At 39.1% G+C, this 14,645-nt stretch overlaps 1 protein-coding gene across 8 annotated transcripts in view; it reads right to left on the minus strand.

Moving 5' to 3' along the window:
• Spidr (scaffold protein involved in DNA repair) overlaps window positions 1–14,645 on the minus strand; it is a 398,515-nt gene that overhangs the window by 22,297 nt on the left and 361,573 nt on the right. For 7 of the 8 annotated variants that reach the window (XM_063258538.1, XM_063258539.1, XM_063258537.1 and 4 more), the window contains 3 exons: window positions 9,682–9,769; window positions 4,993–5,136; window positions 4,847–4,906 (listed from right to left, as the gene is read on the minus strand). In XM_063258538.1, the coding sequence (XP_063114608.1) occupies window positions 4,847–4,906; window positions 4,993–5,136; window positions 9,682–9,769 (292 nt within the window). The remainder of the gene's footprint in view (window positions 1–4,846; window positions 4,907–4,992; window positions 5,137–9,681; window positions 9,770–14,645) is intronic. The other variant, XM_063258540.1, reaches the window with a different exon arrangement.

Below are 14,645 nucleotides of genomic sequence, written 5' to 3' on the forward strand. Positions count from 1 at the left end.
AGGTCAAAATAAATCTCCAATAGGGTGAAAAGAAAACTCATAAACTGGAAAAATCTTAGCCAACTGTCCCTCAGACATAAGACTTCTGTCTAGAACATATAAAGAATTTTTAAAAATCAGGCCCCCAAAATTCAAAGACCCAATCCAAAAATGGGCACCTGAGATTGAACACACATTTCTCAGATGAAGAAATATAAATGGCAAATAAATACATGAAAAAATGTGCAGCATCATTGGTCATTAGAGAAATGCAAATTAAAACAACTTTGAGATTCTATCTTACTCCAGAAAGAATGACCAAAATCAAGAAACCACCCAATAAAAAATGCTGGAGGGGGTGTGGGGAGGAAAAAAACTCTTCTCTGCTGTTGGTGGGAGTGCAGATTGTTGCGACCACTGTGGAAATCAGTTTAGGGGTTCCTCAAAAGCTAGTACTAGAGTCAGTACTTTGACCCAGTTATTCCACTTCTGGGCATATTCCCAGAAGAATTAAAAACATCACAACACAGTGAAATAAGTGCACCCATGTTTATAGCAGCACAATTTATAATAGCCAAATCTTGGAAACAACCCAAATGCCCATCAACTGAGGAATGGGTAAAAAAAGATACGATATTTTTATACAATGGAGTATTACTTAGCTATAAAGAAGGATCAAATTGAGGCTTGCCTAGGTAAATGGGTGAGACTTGAGACAAATAAATCTGGCTCACATGTGTAAATACCATATTTTCCCCCTGGTGTAAGGAACTGAGAGACTAAAATCTATAATATATAATGTGAAAGAGCAAGAAACTAGTCAAAGAGGAAAAATAACTGGGATTGGTGAAAGGAGAAAAGGGGGGGAGGGAAAAGACATACATTTGTATATATAAATGTGAGATAGCGATGATTATACTAATAATTATATTAGTTCTTGGAAGAAGACAGTTAATACTCAGACAATTAGATCAACTTTGCATGTCTATATCTGATAATTTAAGCAACTCTTTTGAAGAAAACAATATGCAATGTAACGACCATTGCTAAATTCTTTCCATCTTGTTTTGAAGTTCTATATTGTTATTGTTTTGGGTTTTTTTGTTGTTATTTGTTTGTCTCTTTTGCTTTTTGTTTTTCTTCCCTGTGTTTTTTTCCTCTTTAAAATAAGAAAAATAAATAAAATAAAAATAAAAAGTTTTAGTCTAGCCAAAGAAACAACCAACAGAATGAAGAGAAAACTTTCACTCTGGTTGGGGAACTCTGGAATGGGAAAAAAAATTTGCCAGCTGCACGTTGGAAAGATAAGTAATATCTAGATAAAGAACTGAAAAAATTATATCCCAATAAAAGATCTAATAAAAAATGAAATTGAAATGAACAGGCATTTATGAAAAGAAGTACAAATGTCAACAAGCACATTAAAAAAAGATTCAGTATCATTCGCCATTAGACAAATACAAATCAAAACAACTGCTTACTCCAGAAAAGAATGGCCATCATCAAGAGCTCAAAAACAAATGCTCATGAGGACTCAGCAAAAAAGGGAGCCTTCTGCATTACTGGTGGGACTGTAAACTAGTACAATCACTGTGGAACAATATGGAGATTCTTCAGAAAACTTAAAAGTTTTTTTGGTCATTTTGAGACAGGGTTTCACTATGCACTTTTGACTGGCCTTAAATTCATTTTGTAGCCTATGCTGGCCTCTCACTCCAACTCATAATTATCCTCCTGCTCAGCCTCTTGAGTGCTGGGATTATACGTATGCACCACCACATCCAGCTTCAACATTTTGATTTCAGATGCCTAGCTCAAAGTGTAGGAGAATAAACAAACATAGTCGTTAAAGCCACCTAATTTTCGATACCTTATATGTAAGCTCTAATAAACTGATGTAGATACATAGTGCATAGTTCTATTCATATAATGATTATAAAATAACACAATGACAAAGATGAGAACACAGTGGTTGCCAGGGTCAAGGACAAGGAAAAGCATAAATATGGCTAAAAAGGGGAATTCAAGAGGATCTGTGGTGACAGCAGGGTACAGAGTGTGTTCATGATCATAAAAGTCGGTATGTGTGACAACACACCATGTGAGAGCATATGTGTGCACATTACATGCAAGTATGTATACAACTGGTGAAATCTGAATCAGCCCTATGGACAGTGCCAGTGTCAGTTTCTTGGTTTTGAATTGTGGTAACTGTGGGTGTGGGGTGGTAGCATGGGTAGAGTAAGGGGCATTCCCTGTTTATTTCTTGCAATCTATTGTGAATCTATAATTACCTCAAAATAAAAGGTAAATTAAAATAACTTAAGGAAAAAAGAAAAAATCTCTTTCGCTTATATGACTTAGTCATTAGCGTAATGGAAACACCCAGATCTTCTTCAGTGACTCAGGCTCTGGCAGAGACTCACGGTGCCATCCTCCACATCAGTCCTCACTGCAGAGTGCACGCAGCACTCGGCTTAGCCACAGACTGACCCAGGACTCGGCTTATTTCACTTCCCTCAGGAGGCTGGTTCCTGGTGGTTCGGTTTCCCACAAAAGTAGAATGCAGAAGATAAACAGTAGCTACTCAACTCTCTGAAGACCATGTTCTACGTGCAATGTAAGTGAAGCCTGCTCAGTGAATCTGCCTTGCCTGTAAGCCTGGAATGTGCTTTGGTGTAACAGGAACGTGCCTGACGCTGAGCTGAGTCTTCACACACTTAGCATTCTGCAGATGTGCAGAGAAACATGAAGCCAGCCTTCAGTTTGTCAGAGTGGCTCTGGTCAGGTTGCCTGCCTGGGATTTGAAAAACAGGATACTCCATATGCCCAATCCCCACCTTTATTTCTCTTAGCTTGCTGAGGGAGACACTGGGACAGCTCAAAGGTGGCCCAAAGAACAACTCATATACCTGGGTCAGGAAACCACAACACCTGTGGCAATCTGGCCTACTACCTGATGGTGCATGGCCTACAAACTAACTATGGTTTTTTATACTTCCTTTAAGTTTTTTACAATTTTAAATGGTTGAAAGAAATCACAAGAATATTTTGTAACACATGAAAAGTATCTGAAATTCAAATTTCAGTGTCTATAAATGAATATTTTTGAAATAGAGTCCTGTTTATCCATTTATGAAAGACAACATGGCTGTTTTTGTATTGCAAGTCAGAGTTTAATCGTTGTTACAGAAACAGCAATATTGCTTGGGAAGCCTAAAATAGTGACTACTTGGTCCTTTACAGGAGCCACTTGCCCATTTCTGATACGGATGAGGAATAAACTGGTATACCATACTCACAGTAACAGAATTTTAGTGATATTTATATATTTGCAACTTATGAATAACTCAAGCAGAAGTTAAGAAGTATATTCTTTTAGCCATCTCGTATCTCTTTCACTGTCTATGGATGATCAAAGAAAATGTAAAACAAATGTCCAACATTGGGATGTCCAACTCTAGTAATTGTGGCTGGTCATGGTGTGCACTCTGGGAGACTGGGGCCCAAGTTTGAGCCCAACATGGGCAACTGGGCAACTTAGCAAGATGCTGTTTCCAAAAAATGTATACATGGAACTGTGGCTGTACACAAAACACACATACTTTTTAGAGATCCATATTAAGTGTGTGGGAGTGAAATTGTATATTTTAGTAGCAAAAACAAAAGCCAGGGGGATAGATGTCAAGTCTTGATAACCAACTACAGTTTTGTTTTAAAAAAAAGAGCCCCTGGGGCCACCCAACACTGTGCCTATGTTCTATTTTGTTGGGTGCCTGAGTGGCTCTGGTCAGGTTGCCTGCCCGGGATCCAGCTTCCTCAGTGGGCAATTTCCTGGTGTTCTCACCTGACTGTGACAGCCTTCTAAGATGCCTTCTGAGGTGCTGAGAGGATTCCCAGTCTCATCTGCCCATCAGTAGATGAGAGTAGATCAATCACAAGTATAAAAGGGCTTAACAAATAGGATACTCTAAGCCATGCATGGTGGCACAGGCTTGTAATTCTAGTAGATCAGAGGCTGAGACAGGAGGATTGTAAGTTTGAACTTTAGCATAGGCAAGTTAGTGAGTCCCTACTTCAAAATAAAAACTAAAAAAGGGTTGGGGATGTAGCTCAGCAGAAAGCCGTGGATTCAACTTCCAACACTGGGCACTTACTTGTACCTCTCAGGTAAGTAGATTTATGTGGATACTCCTACAGAAGCTGAGGTCCAACAGAACCTAATCCGTGTATTCAGATTGGCAAGGACGTCTCTTGCCTTTGTCTACTCCTAGCTGACCTAACAGTAGGCTCATTTATGCTGCTACTCCCTAAAGCCGCCCCAGGCCTCTCAGTGACTCCCAGGACATTTCCACCACTGAAAGCTCTTGGAGTTCCCAGAAGCAACTGTGTGCAATCTCGAGACTCCCATTTTTGCTATATGCATGAGATTCTGGCTTCTTTCTTCCCTTCAACCTGCCTGTGTGTCAGAAAAGACCAAATGTTAAGGGGCCAAGAATTTTTGCAAGCAGAGTTATCTCTGTGTTTATTTTATTCCATAGTACTTAGCACAGTGGCTGGCAGTCCACACTCACACAGGAATGAATGTATTAGAACATCAGCATGGGTCATGCTTACCTAGATGTTATAAATACTTTCCTATTTTGCGCTCCTTTTGTTTTTTGCAATAGTAGCAGAAATTGAACCCAGAGCCTCTGCAATGAGCTATATCTGGGGATGTATCTATCTATATATATATATCCTTTTTACTTTTTCTTGTTGAGACGAGGTATCACCAAGTTGCTAAGTTGCCCATTCTGGGCTCAACCTTGTGAGCCTCCCTTGGCACTCCAACTAGAGGGTGGGGGAGGGAGTGAGGGTGGATTACCTGTGGTCTTTGATAAATCAACCTTGCACAGAAACTGCACCGAGCACCCAGGTTGTCAGTCTGGAAAGGCATTGAGAGTGATTGGTAACCTGAAAGTACATGCTCATGGCAAAAGTACTTATACTTGTTAGAAACAAAGATGTTACCTGGAGAATTTCTCTTAAACAATGGAGAACTGGAGGCTGATAAAGCTTAGAAATGGGATCTTCTTCAATGATATCAGTATGTGCTAGACTGTGCTGAGCTGAGAAGACGTAACAGAACGCAGGAGGGGACAGATGAGTTTTCACCTGTTTGAAATGAAGCAAAGGCAGAATATGATTATGCTGTTCAAAGTCTCAAATAAACTATCAAAATCTATCCTTCATATATATATTTGTTTATAGACATATACTTTTTCTGGAAGGTCATACAGGATACAAGTCAGGTTCTGGGACCAAGCATAAGAAATTCTGTACTTCTCAATTTATTACCAACTTAAAATTTCAAGCTGAGCACAGTGGTACATTCCTTATCATCCCAGATATTCAAGAGAATGAGGCAGGAGTATTCTATATTCAAGCCAAGCCTGGGCAACTTAGGGAATCCTGTCTCAAAATAAATAAAATTAAAAGAGGCTACGATGTAGCTTAGTAGTAGAGGACTTGCCTAGCATCTGTGAGGCCCTGGATTTAGTCTCGTCTAAAAAAAATTATTTCCTTTTAGAAATTCATTCCTCAGAGTGGACTGAAAATATATAGGAATTACATAAGTAAGCACTGTCTAGGCATATTTTGAGAGGGATTGTCCTGGGGATCCCAGGCCCTTGTGTATACTAGATAAGCACTCTAACACTAATATATATTCCAAACCCCTACAAATGGGCATTTTTGATAACCACTGCACTGTCTGCCACAGGACAGGGTCATAAATATACTTATTAAGAATTCAGCTACGGGGTCCAGAAGAACATGGCAGATAGATAGCAGCAGCCTCAGAGGCTCTCTGAGAAACTGCACTTGAAATCTAGGAATGGTGCCGGGCAGGAAGTCCCAGGCAAGGGGGGATATTCTTTGCTGACCTAGGAACGAACTACATTAAGAGAAACCATCTGGAAACGCAATCCTGGTGATACAGCAGGCACAGATAAGGTCTCGTCACAGAAGCCGGACCCGCACCACTGGAAACTGCGATTTGAATTTCCTGCAGCCGCTGTTGCATCCTGGTCGGCACAACGGAGAGAGAGGCGCAAAAGTCTGGAGAGTGGGAAGCGTTGAAAGGAGTTGGGAACGGGACTGGCTGGGTGCCCTGATCAACCCATGGTGAGTGAGCGAATCGGGACCCTTATATAGAGGAGGCTTCAGTGGAGGACATACTAGGACCAGGCAGACTTCCCGGAATGAGAAGCTGCAGTGAGTTCAGTCGCATATCCCCCTTTCAAGTGGGATTGGTGGGGAGTGCCTGGCCTGAGAGACGCCGCTGGCTGAGACCCAATATGCTAGCCCAACTTAGATCCCAGCGCCTGAAGGTGCACCCTAGAGGTGAAGCCTTGGGGTAGGTTGACCTGGAGGGGCGGGCCCAGCATAGGCTGCCCAGGTCTGTGTCTCCCTGGTGCCGCTGCGGTGGGCGGCACCTAGCCGGCACAATTCAAACAGACTGTGGCCAACAAGGAAGGAAGCTGGGCCTCCTATACACGCTTGAATATAAGGAACAAAGAATATGGGAAGAGGGAGCAACAAGAAAGGGTCCTTGGCCCCCAATCCTGAGAAACACGCAATAGCAGACACAGCACCAATGGACATAAAGCACTATCTCCAGAGCCTCATAGATGAGTTTAGGAATGAAGTTATCAATGACCTGAAGCAAGACATAAGCAGAATAGTTAGAGAAATACTAAGCACCGCCCAAGAAAAAAACAGATGGTGGAATGGAAGAACAGAAAAAAAGGGGAGAATTGTCTGATGGAGAAGATAGAGAAAACATAGAATACGTAAAGCAGGTTCAAAGAGATTACCAGGAAACTAAAAACTATCGAAAACTGGCATAACAGCTTGAAAGAAACTAAAAATAGATTATCTGAACTGGAGGGCAGATTTGTAATATGGGAGCATGAAATGAAAAACTTCTTAAAAATAACAAAAAAACAGCAACAATACAAAAACTAGAAGATGATAAGAGGATCTATAACTTAAGAATTAAGAACATAAGAGAAGAAGTGGGGACACAAACAAATGGACTACAAAAGCTATTCACAGAAATAATCCAAGAGAATTTCCCTAATTTGGCAAATGGTAAAGATACTCAGATATATGAGGCATACAGGACCCCAGCCACCTACAACCCAAACAGAGCAACACCAAGGCATATAATAATCAAAATTCCAGAAATCCAATGTAAGAACAGAATATTAAAAGGCATCAGAGACAAGAAACAGATCACTTACAAGGGAACACCCATCAGAATTATAGCAGACTTCTCGGCACAAACCATCAAATCACGAAGAGCCTGGGGCGAAATAATTCAAGCTTTGAAAGACAATAACCTCCAGCCAAGATTGATACATCCTGCACAACTGTCCCTAGAAATTGATGGAAAAACAAGGTGCTTCCAGGATAAAGAGGAACTAGGGGAATTTGCAACCACTAATTCAACTCTATAGAGAATACTACAGGATAGCCTAAAAAAGGAAAATACCAAGATCCCAGAATAGTGGCAGAGAGGCCACAATGAATGGAGCAGAAAACGAAATGAAGAAGACAAACTGACAACAAATGACAGAAAAAGAGCTCAACAGAAATGAGGCAGAGAAGGTTGGATGGTAGGAACAGCTATTTTGGAGAAAACAAGGCATCATAATAGCTAGTGCTGATTTAGTATCATCTTGTTTTGAAGTCCCATCAAACATGTATTCTTCTGTCTCCATCGGTCTTAAAAGATTGTATCTTATTGGATTTTATTATATATGATAATATAAGCAAAAACTTTTATAGACAAGGAGCTTATATAGAAACCATTGTACATTTTCTGTCAACTGGTTCTAAATACCCTGTAACGTCATTCTCTTGAATGGTTTTATAGTGTCTTCATATGTTTGGTGCTATAGTATAAGAAGTTATACTCAAAGATTTCAAGGAAAGAGACACTATGGTAACTATTTTTATGTCAAGATATCTTGTGGTGAAACACTATTTTGCTTAAATGGTTATGATTTGACATGCGCTGTTCTGTTGTTATGCCCTCTTTTATCTCAATCCCCCCTTTTTTAAATTATTTATTTTCTTTTTATTTTTTTAATTAAGGGAAAAATAAATAAAAAATAGCAGGATACATTATAGTAACCTACTTTGATTTCCTATTAACTTGATTTGAAACCCTGTATTTCCCTCACCATCTTGTTTTGACTGATTTTCTCCTATTCTGCGTAGCTTGATAGTACCAAGTTCGAAAGTATAGGCAACAACTGTGAAGACAATAAGATTCATTATGACGCCCATTCCGGTTGACTATTATTTTCTTTTAAAATTCTGTAATGTCTCCAATGCTTTGGTTTTATTCTTTACTGTTTAGTTCAATTTTATTATAACTGCCAATTCTTCTTCAAATAGCAAGAGGCAGTATGGTAACCATTGTTGATCACCTTATATTTTATTTTTACATTATCTATTATGTCCATCCTTTTGATTTGACTGGCTCTGTTCTGATATGTCGCATTTGGTTTTATTCTCTTCAAAAAAAGTAATAAGAACTGTGGGAGTAATAAAATGTGTAATTGTCATTGTACAAAAGAAAAGAAAAGAAAGTACTCCAAAGGTTATAACTGCATATATGTTTAAGTGTGTAAGATAGATGACCATATTATTGAGTGTTTTTTGGATCATTGAACAAAACTTTTTGCACTCTCACTGTTTGAAAGTCCACTTTATATTCTTCAATTTTGTAACTTAACTATTTCTAAGATGAGAATATGTAATCTATTAACTAGTGATTTCTTACTGTTTATTTTTTAAATTTTGTATTACTTGTACCCTTTTTCTGTTTTTTTCCTTTTTCTCCTTAAATTTAAAAAAAAAAAAAAAAAAAAAAAAGAATTCAGCTACACAAAGATGTAGTTTCCAAAGCTGCCACTGGTCAGCCTGATGGACAACGCCCAAGATGGGGAAAAGGGAACACTTTTTAATTCATTTTGTTGCCTATGAGCCACTCCAGTAAATAGTTTACAGTGGCAGGAAAATGAAAATTCCTGGCTACTCTGCGTCAGCTCATTGGTAATTGACTATTGACTTTATGAGATTGGGAGAGGGTAGGAAGAACACTGTATCTGGTTTGATATGAGGCTAAGGTCCGGACTGTTGCAAAGGTATTTGCAAGGGTAGTTTAAAATTCATCATAAGGCCAGGCCAGTCATGGTGGCACACATGTGTAATCTCAACAGCTCTGCAGGCTAATGAAGGATTGCAAGTTCAAGGCCAACCTGGGAAATTTACCAAATCCCTGTCTCAGAATAAAATTAAAAACCAAAACAGAAAAGGGGCCTGGAGCTGTAGATAAGTGCAAAGGCCCTGGCTTCAATCCTCAGTATCACCAAAACAACAACAACCAAAACCAAAATATTATAAAGTAACTCGAGGAGTGTGATGTGTAGCACAGCAGGGGAAGTGGCGAGGGCTTAGGCTCCAAAGTGAGACCAAGAGATCTCAAACCCAGTCCCGGCTCATACTCAGATGTTACTACAGACAAAGGAACCAGCTACAGGCGGCTCCTCGTTGCTACTGTGGGGACATGGACTGTATGGTCACTGGCTTGGCTCCAGGTATAGGGCAGCCCTTGGCCAGGGAGCTTGCCAGTGCTGGGCTTACCTCTCTGCAGGGCTGGCTGTGGCCAGGGGCTTTAAGAGGCATCACTGGGGACCACAGAGTGTCAAGCAAACTGAAGAGCCCTGGTGTCCTGGAACAAGAAAAGACACTGTCAAAGGTATTCACCATCTCATATTGCCTTTTAAGTGCCCAGTTAATGTGTTGGCTGCATACTTTATAGACCCACTGCTAAACATCTACAATTCAAGATGGTTGATGACTCAAACAGGGAAGACAGAAGGCACCCATGTATGTGCAAACCCAACCGTACAAGAACAAGAAATTATTCAATTATGATACATCTGCACCATGAAATATTATCCAATCACCAAAATACTTATGTAGAAAATATACTCAGGAACTCAGAAACATGTTTTTGATACTTTGTTAAGTGAAAAGCAGGTAGCAAATTAAAATGCCTTTGTTTGTGTGTGTGTGTGTGTGTGTGCGTGTGTGTGTGTGTATCTGTACACTTACATATAATGAGCTGAAGGAAAAGAAGACAGATATTAAACTTTTTTTTACAGGTTATCTGAGGAGGATTTTAAGGTGATATTTTTACTTTTTCTTTTGGATTATGTATTTATTTTACTTTTCCAAAACAGACAAGCAGATGCTCCTCAAAGTATATACAATGGGTTATGTCCTGGTAAATTCACAGTGAGTTGAAAACACTGTATGTTTAAAATACATTTAATATCGATAGTCCACCAAACACTAAATAACATAGCTTAGCAATACAATACACTGTAAAGTCTCAGTTGTTTCCCCTTGTGATCATATGCTGTCTGGGAGCTATAGTCTTGTTGTTTGAGATAGGATCTCACTAAATTGCCCAGTCTGGCCTTGAACAATCAATTCAACTGCCTTAGCTGCCCCAGTGCTGCAATTGTGGGTATGTGCCACCACACTGTGCTGATCTGTGGCCTTTCAAAAGATCCAAATTTGAAGTATAGTTTCTACTGAAAGAACATGGCTTTTGCACCATCAAAATGTCAAAAAATATTAAGTTAAACCATTGTAAATAAAGGATGATGCGTATAACAAATATTCATCAAAATAATAATGAAAATTACCTAAAACAGAAATATAACTGAATTACAAAAGCACAAACAGTATATGATTTCATTTACCTGGTGCTCACCTTAGATCTGACTGTGTTGCTAAGACAAATCTCCGACCTTTACTTAAACTCCTTGTTAATAAGGAGGGGGAACTTTATACACTACAGATTTTAAGGAAGTCACTGAATTCCTGGCCCCTGTATCTTCCTTTCTGTCAAACTGAAAGTAATCAGTACTTGGCTATTTGTATTATCTCAAGCAGTAAAATGAGCACAAATGGTACCTTATAAGGGTTGCTGTGCTCAGATGAGGTGCTTCATGCACTAGCTATGTGATGCTAGTATGGTTATTACTATTATTATTGTTAAGTCATAAAATTCTATTCTGTTTTTGCTAAAACATTTGCCAAGTTTAAGTTAAGATTTTAATCCCAGAATTACGCTATAAAAAGAAGACAATTTAGCGAATGGTAAAAGATAAGTGCAAAAAGATCACTTCTTTGTATAAGATAGAAAAATTAACAAGGAGGCGGGAGTGTAACTCAGTGGTAACCCAGTTGCCTTTGATTTGTAGAACCTATACCTACCACTAACAACGCCACCATCACAAAAGCAAAAACTCCAAAATGACAAAAACCACTCCCCTTTCCAGATAATTACAGAGTATTTAATAATTGCCCAAAAATTTTAGAGTTGACCAGAAAATGTTCTGTGGGGTCCAAGTCATTAACAGGATTCTGCAGTCAGTTAGCTTTGCTTGTAGCAGGTGGCTTGGCTAGATGAGCTCTTGTCCATTGCTGGTAGGAATGTAAAATGCTAGAGGCTATGGAAGCTCTGAATAGAGGTACTTGTAACATCCTATTTAAAAAAAAATACTTTCTTCAGGTTGATACTATGAAACCCTTTTTGGTGTAATCACTATCCGCCAAGCAATAGCATTTTATTGGAATTCTCTTTGAGAAATACTGTTCTGTACACACAGACTTAAAAAGCTCTATTTGAATTCAAAGGTGTTTCAGTATTAAAGTATGCTACTGGCTAAAGTTGAATAGGTCACACACCTATATTTTAATTTAGATTCTTAGATAATGGGTAACTATGTATTGATAAAATATGTAGTACCATAGAAGCCAGTTTCTCTGTTTTAAAAAATAGACATGGATCAGGAGCAGGGTGTGGTGGTGAATGCCTGCAATCCCAGAACTTAGGAGGTTGAGACAGGAGGACTGCTGCAAGTTTGAGGCCAGCCTAGGCTACATAGTGAGACCCTGTCTCAAAAAACAAGTAACAACAGTAACAGAAAAGTTAGCTTTTGGTACTAAGTATATGTTCTCATTATAATTTATTTTTAACTGTTTACTTCTGCATATGATTTCATTTTGTTACTGAAGAAAATACATTCTCTTTAAAAATCCATCCTTTTAAAATGTTTAAACAGCAAAGCCACTGTCTGGCAAAAGAATGACTATATTAAGCTTGTTTTTTCAAAAGTAAATAAAAGTATTCATTCAAAAACCTTTTAAAATAAATATTTAACTGAAGTAGAGAAAAAGGATACACAGAGGAAGTCATCAAGCCCATGATGTGATACAAAATGTTGAGGCTGGGGGTGTAGCTCAGTGGCAGAGCTCATGGTTAACATGCCTGAGGCCCTGGGTTCAATCCCTGCCACCACAGGAAAAGAGATCAATAACATTGTGATGCCAGAATGAATTACTAACATACTTTAAAATTTATAAATAGATGATGATGAGTCCGTAACAAAATTTGTGTCACTAAAATATGACAACAAAGCTTGCAGAGAAGTTACCCGGGCTGCCCACCCATCCTCCTCATTGGTGGCTTCTCCAACAGCCACGGCTCTCTTCCAGTAGGTACTCAGGGCAGACTACCTTCCAGATAGTGAAGGTGGAGTAGGTCAAGTACCTGATTATCTCTAGAGAGAAGGCCATATTTCACAGCACCACCTGCCACAGGTTCCCCGGATTCTCTAGGCTGTCGTCTAAAGATCAGTTCCACTGGAAGGGCAGGAAGAGGGAGGAGCCGGAAGCAGATGCAGGGCATGTGGAGATGGAAGATGGCAGAGGTGTGGCAGGGATCCAAGTCAGTGTAGGGAGTCCCCCTGTCCTCCCTGCTCAGGGCCTGGCAGAGGGCTTGAACCAGAGGCCTCAAGGACACTTTAGGCAGCAGGAGGCACAGGGCACAGCGAGAACCAGTTTACCACACAAGCTTTCCTAAACTCACACCCAGTTATCTGAAATGCTTCTACAGCCATAATTCTAATAGAAACTCATGTACTTCCTAAATGGAAATATGCAAATATAAATATATGCACATAGTAAAATTCTATTTGCTAAATTATACACTTTAAGTGGATAAAATGGTAAACTTTGTTATGTATATTGTACCACAATAAAAATTATGTTTACCATGAAAAATAAATTCCAAGTGATTTGACTGTCCTTATACACTGCTGACAATTTGTTACAAAAGCAAGGTGCGGTAAGAATGAATACCCCAAGTACAAAATCCTTCTGCCTCCGCCTTCCAGAGTGCTAGGGTTATAGGCACATGCAACTACACCAGGTGGCCTCTTTTTACAATGCTGTTTCTTCAACTCATGACCATCACATACCTCTCCACTTACTTAAGATTTTGTCTGATTCCTATAATCAGTATAGTATGTATCACACAATTTCTTTGTGTAGTTTGGTAGATTTATGCTTAAATATTTCATTCTTTGAGCAAGGCAAGTAATATCATATTTTGAATTTTGTTTCCAAAAGTTCATTGCCAGTATATAGGAAAATAACTGATTTTTGTATGAATATACAAGATTTTTAACTAATTGAAATCTTGTATCCTGTAACTTTGCTAAACTCAGTTATAGAAGGGCTTTTTGTTTCATTTTTTATTATAAGATTCATTGGGTTACTTGTGTTGGTATGTACCTATAATCTCAGCTACTCAGGAGGCCTACAGGAGGATTGTAGATTTTGGAAAACTCAGTGAGATCTTGTCTCAAAATATGAAATAAGGGCTGAGAAAGGAGTGCAGTGGTAAAGTGCTTGCCTAGCAGGTGTTAGGCTCTGAAATAAATCTCCAGTACAGAAAAAGATTTTGACAGTTTTATATCTTCCTTTCTAGTCTGTATGCCTTTTCTCACTTTACTGTGCTGGCCAGCCGATTTACTTTTTAAAACCTCTGTTGGAACCTAACACTTTTGATTACACTATTAAGCCAGGTCTGGTGGAAACTCTAAGAGGACGTGGAGGCCAGTGAACATCATAGAGAGCATATGGAGGACACAGAGACGTGATGACGGCAGGACACTGAAAACGGATGAACAAAGCAAAGATGACATTTAAAGGTCAAATTCACATCACAATCTTCACTCAGATTCCTTTAAAATGATTTCTTTTACCTTTTTCTTTTCCAAGCCTACTCTCACAAAGGTACCCTTAATGATGAAACTATGCTTGAGCTAGGACATGACTCACAGAAACTATGAACCAGTATAGTTCTCTGGAGAAAACCAAAATGCATGCCTGCTCCTTGTCATTTTGTTTGCTTGAAACCACAGTCTGTTTTTACCAAATGGACTGGCTGTTTCAGAGATGGAAAAAAGGCTTTACATGCCACTGAGAGATTTAGACTAGGTTGGCCTCAAGTCAGTCTTCCAGCCTCAGCCTCCTGAGTACTAGAACCAACAGGCTCAGCCTCCATAGATGATGCTGTGAAAAAATAATTTAAAAAAGAAAATTTTCTCAGGAAGTAGGCTGATTTACAGCTGCCATAACTTATCTGCCAACAGGCTCTTTCTACAGCTAGACTCATTAAATCTTAGCCTGTTAGAAAAGTTACTTAGAGATGAACTTTCCTAGTAGAAAAAGTAGATAAGTCC

Source organism: Cavia porcellus, unplaced genomic scaffold, assembly GCF_034190915.1.
Source record: "Cavia porcellus strain 051 isolate PalLab524CR breed Dunkin Hartley unplaced genomic scaffold, mCavPor4.1 scaffold_11, whole genome shotgun sequence".
NCBI lineage: Eukaryota > Metazoa > Chordata > Mammalia > Rodentia > Caviidae > Cavia > Cavia porcellus.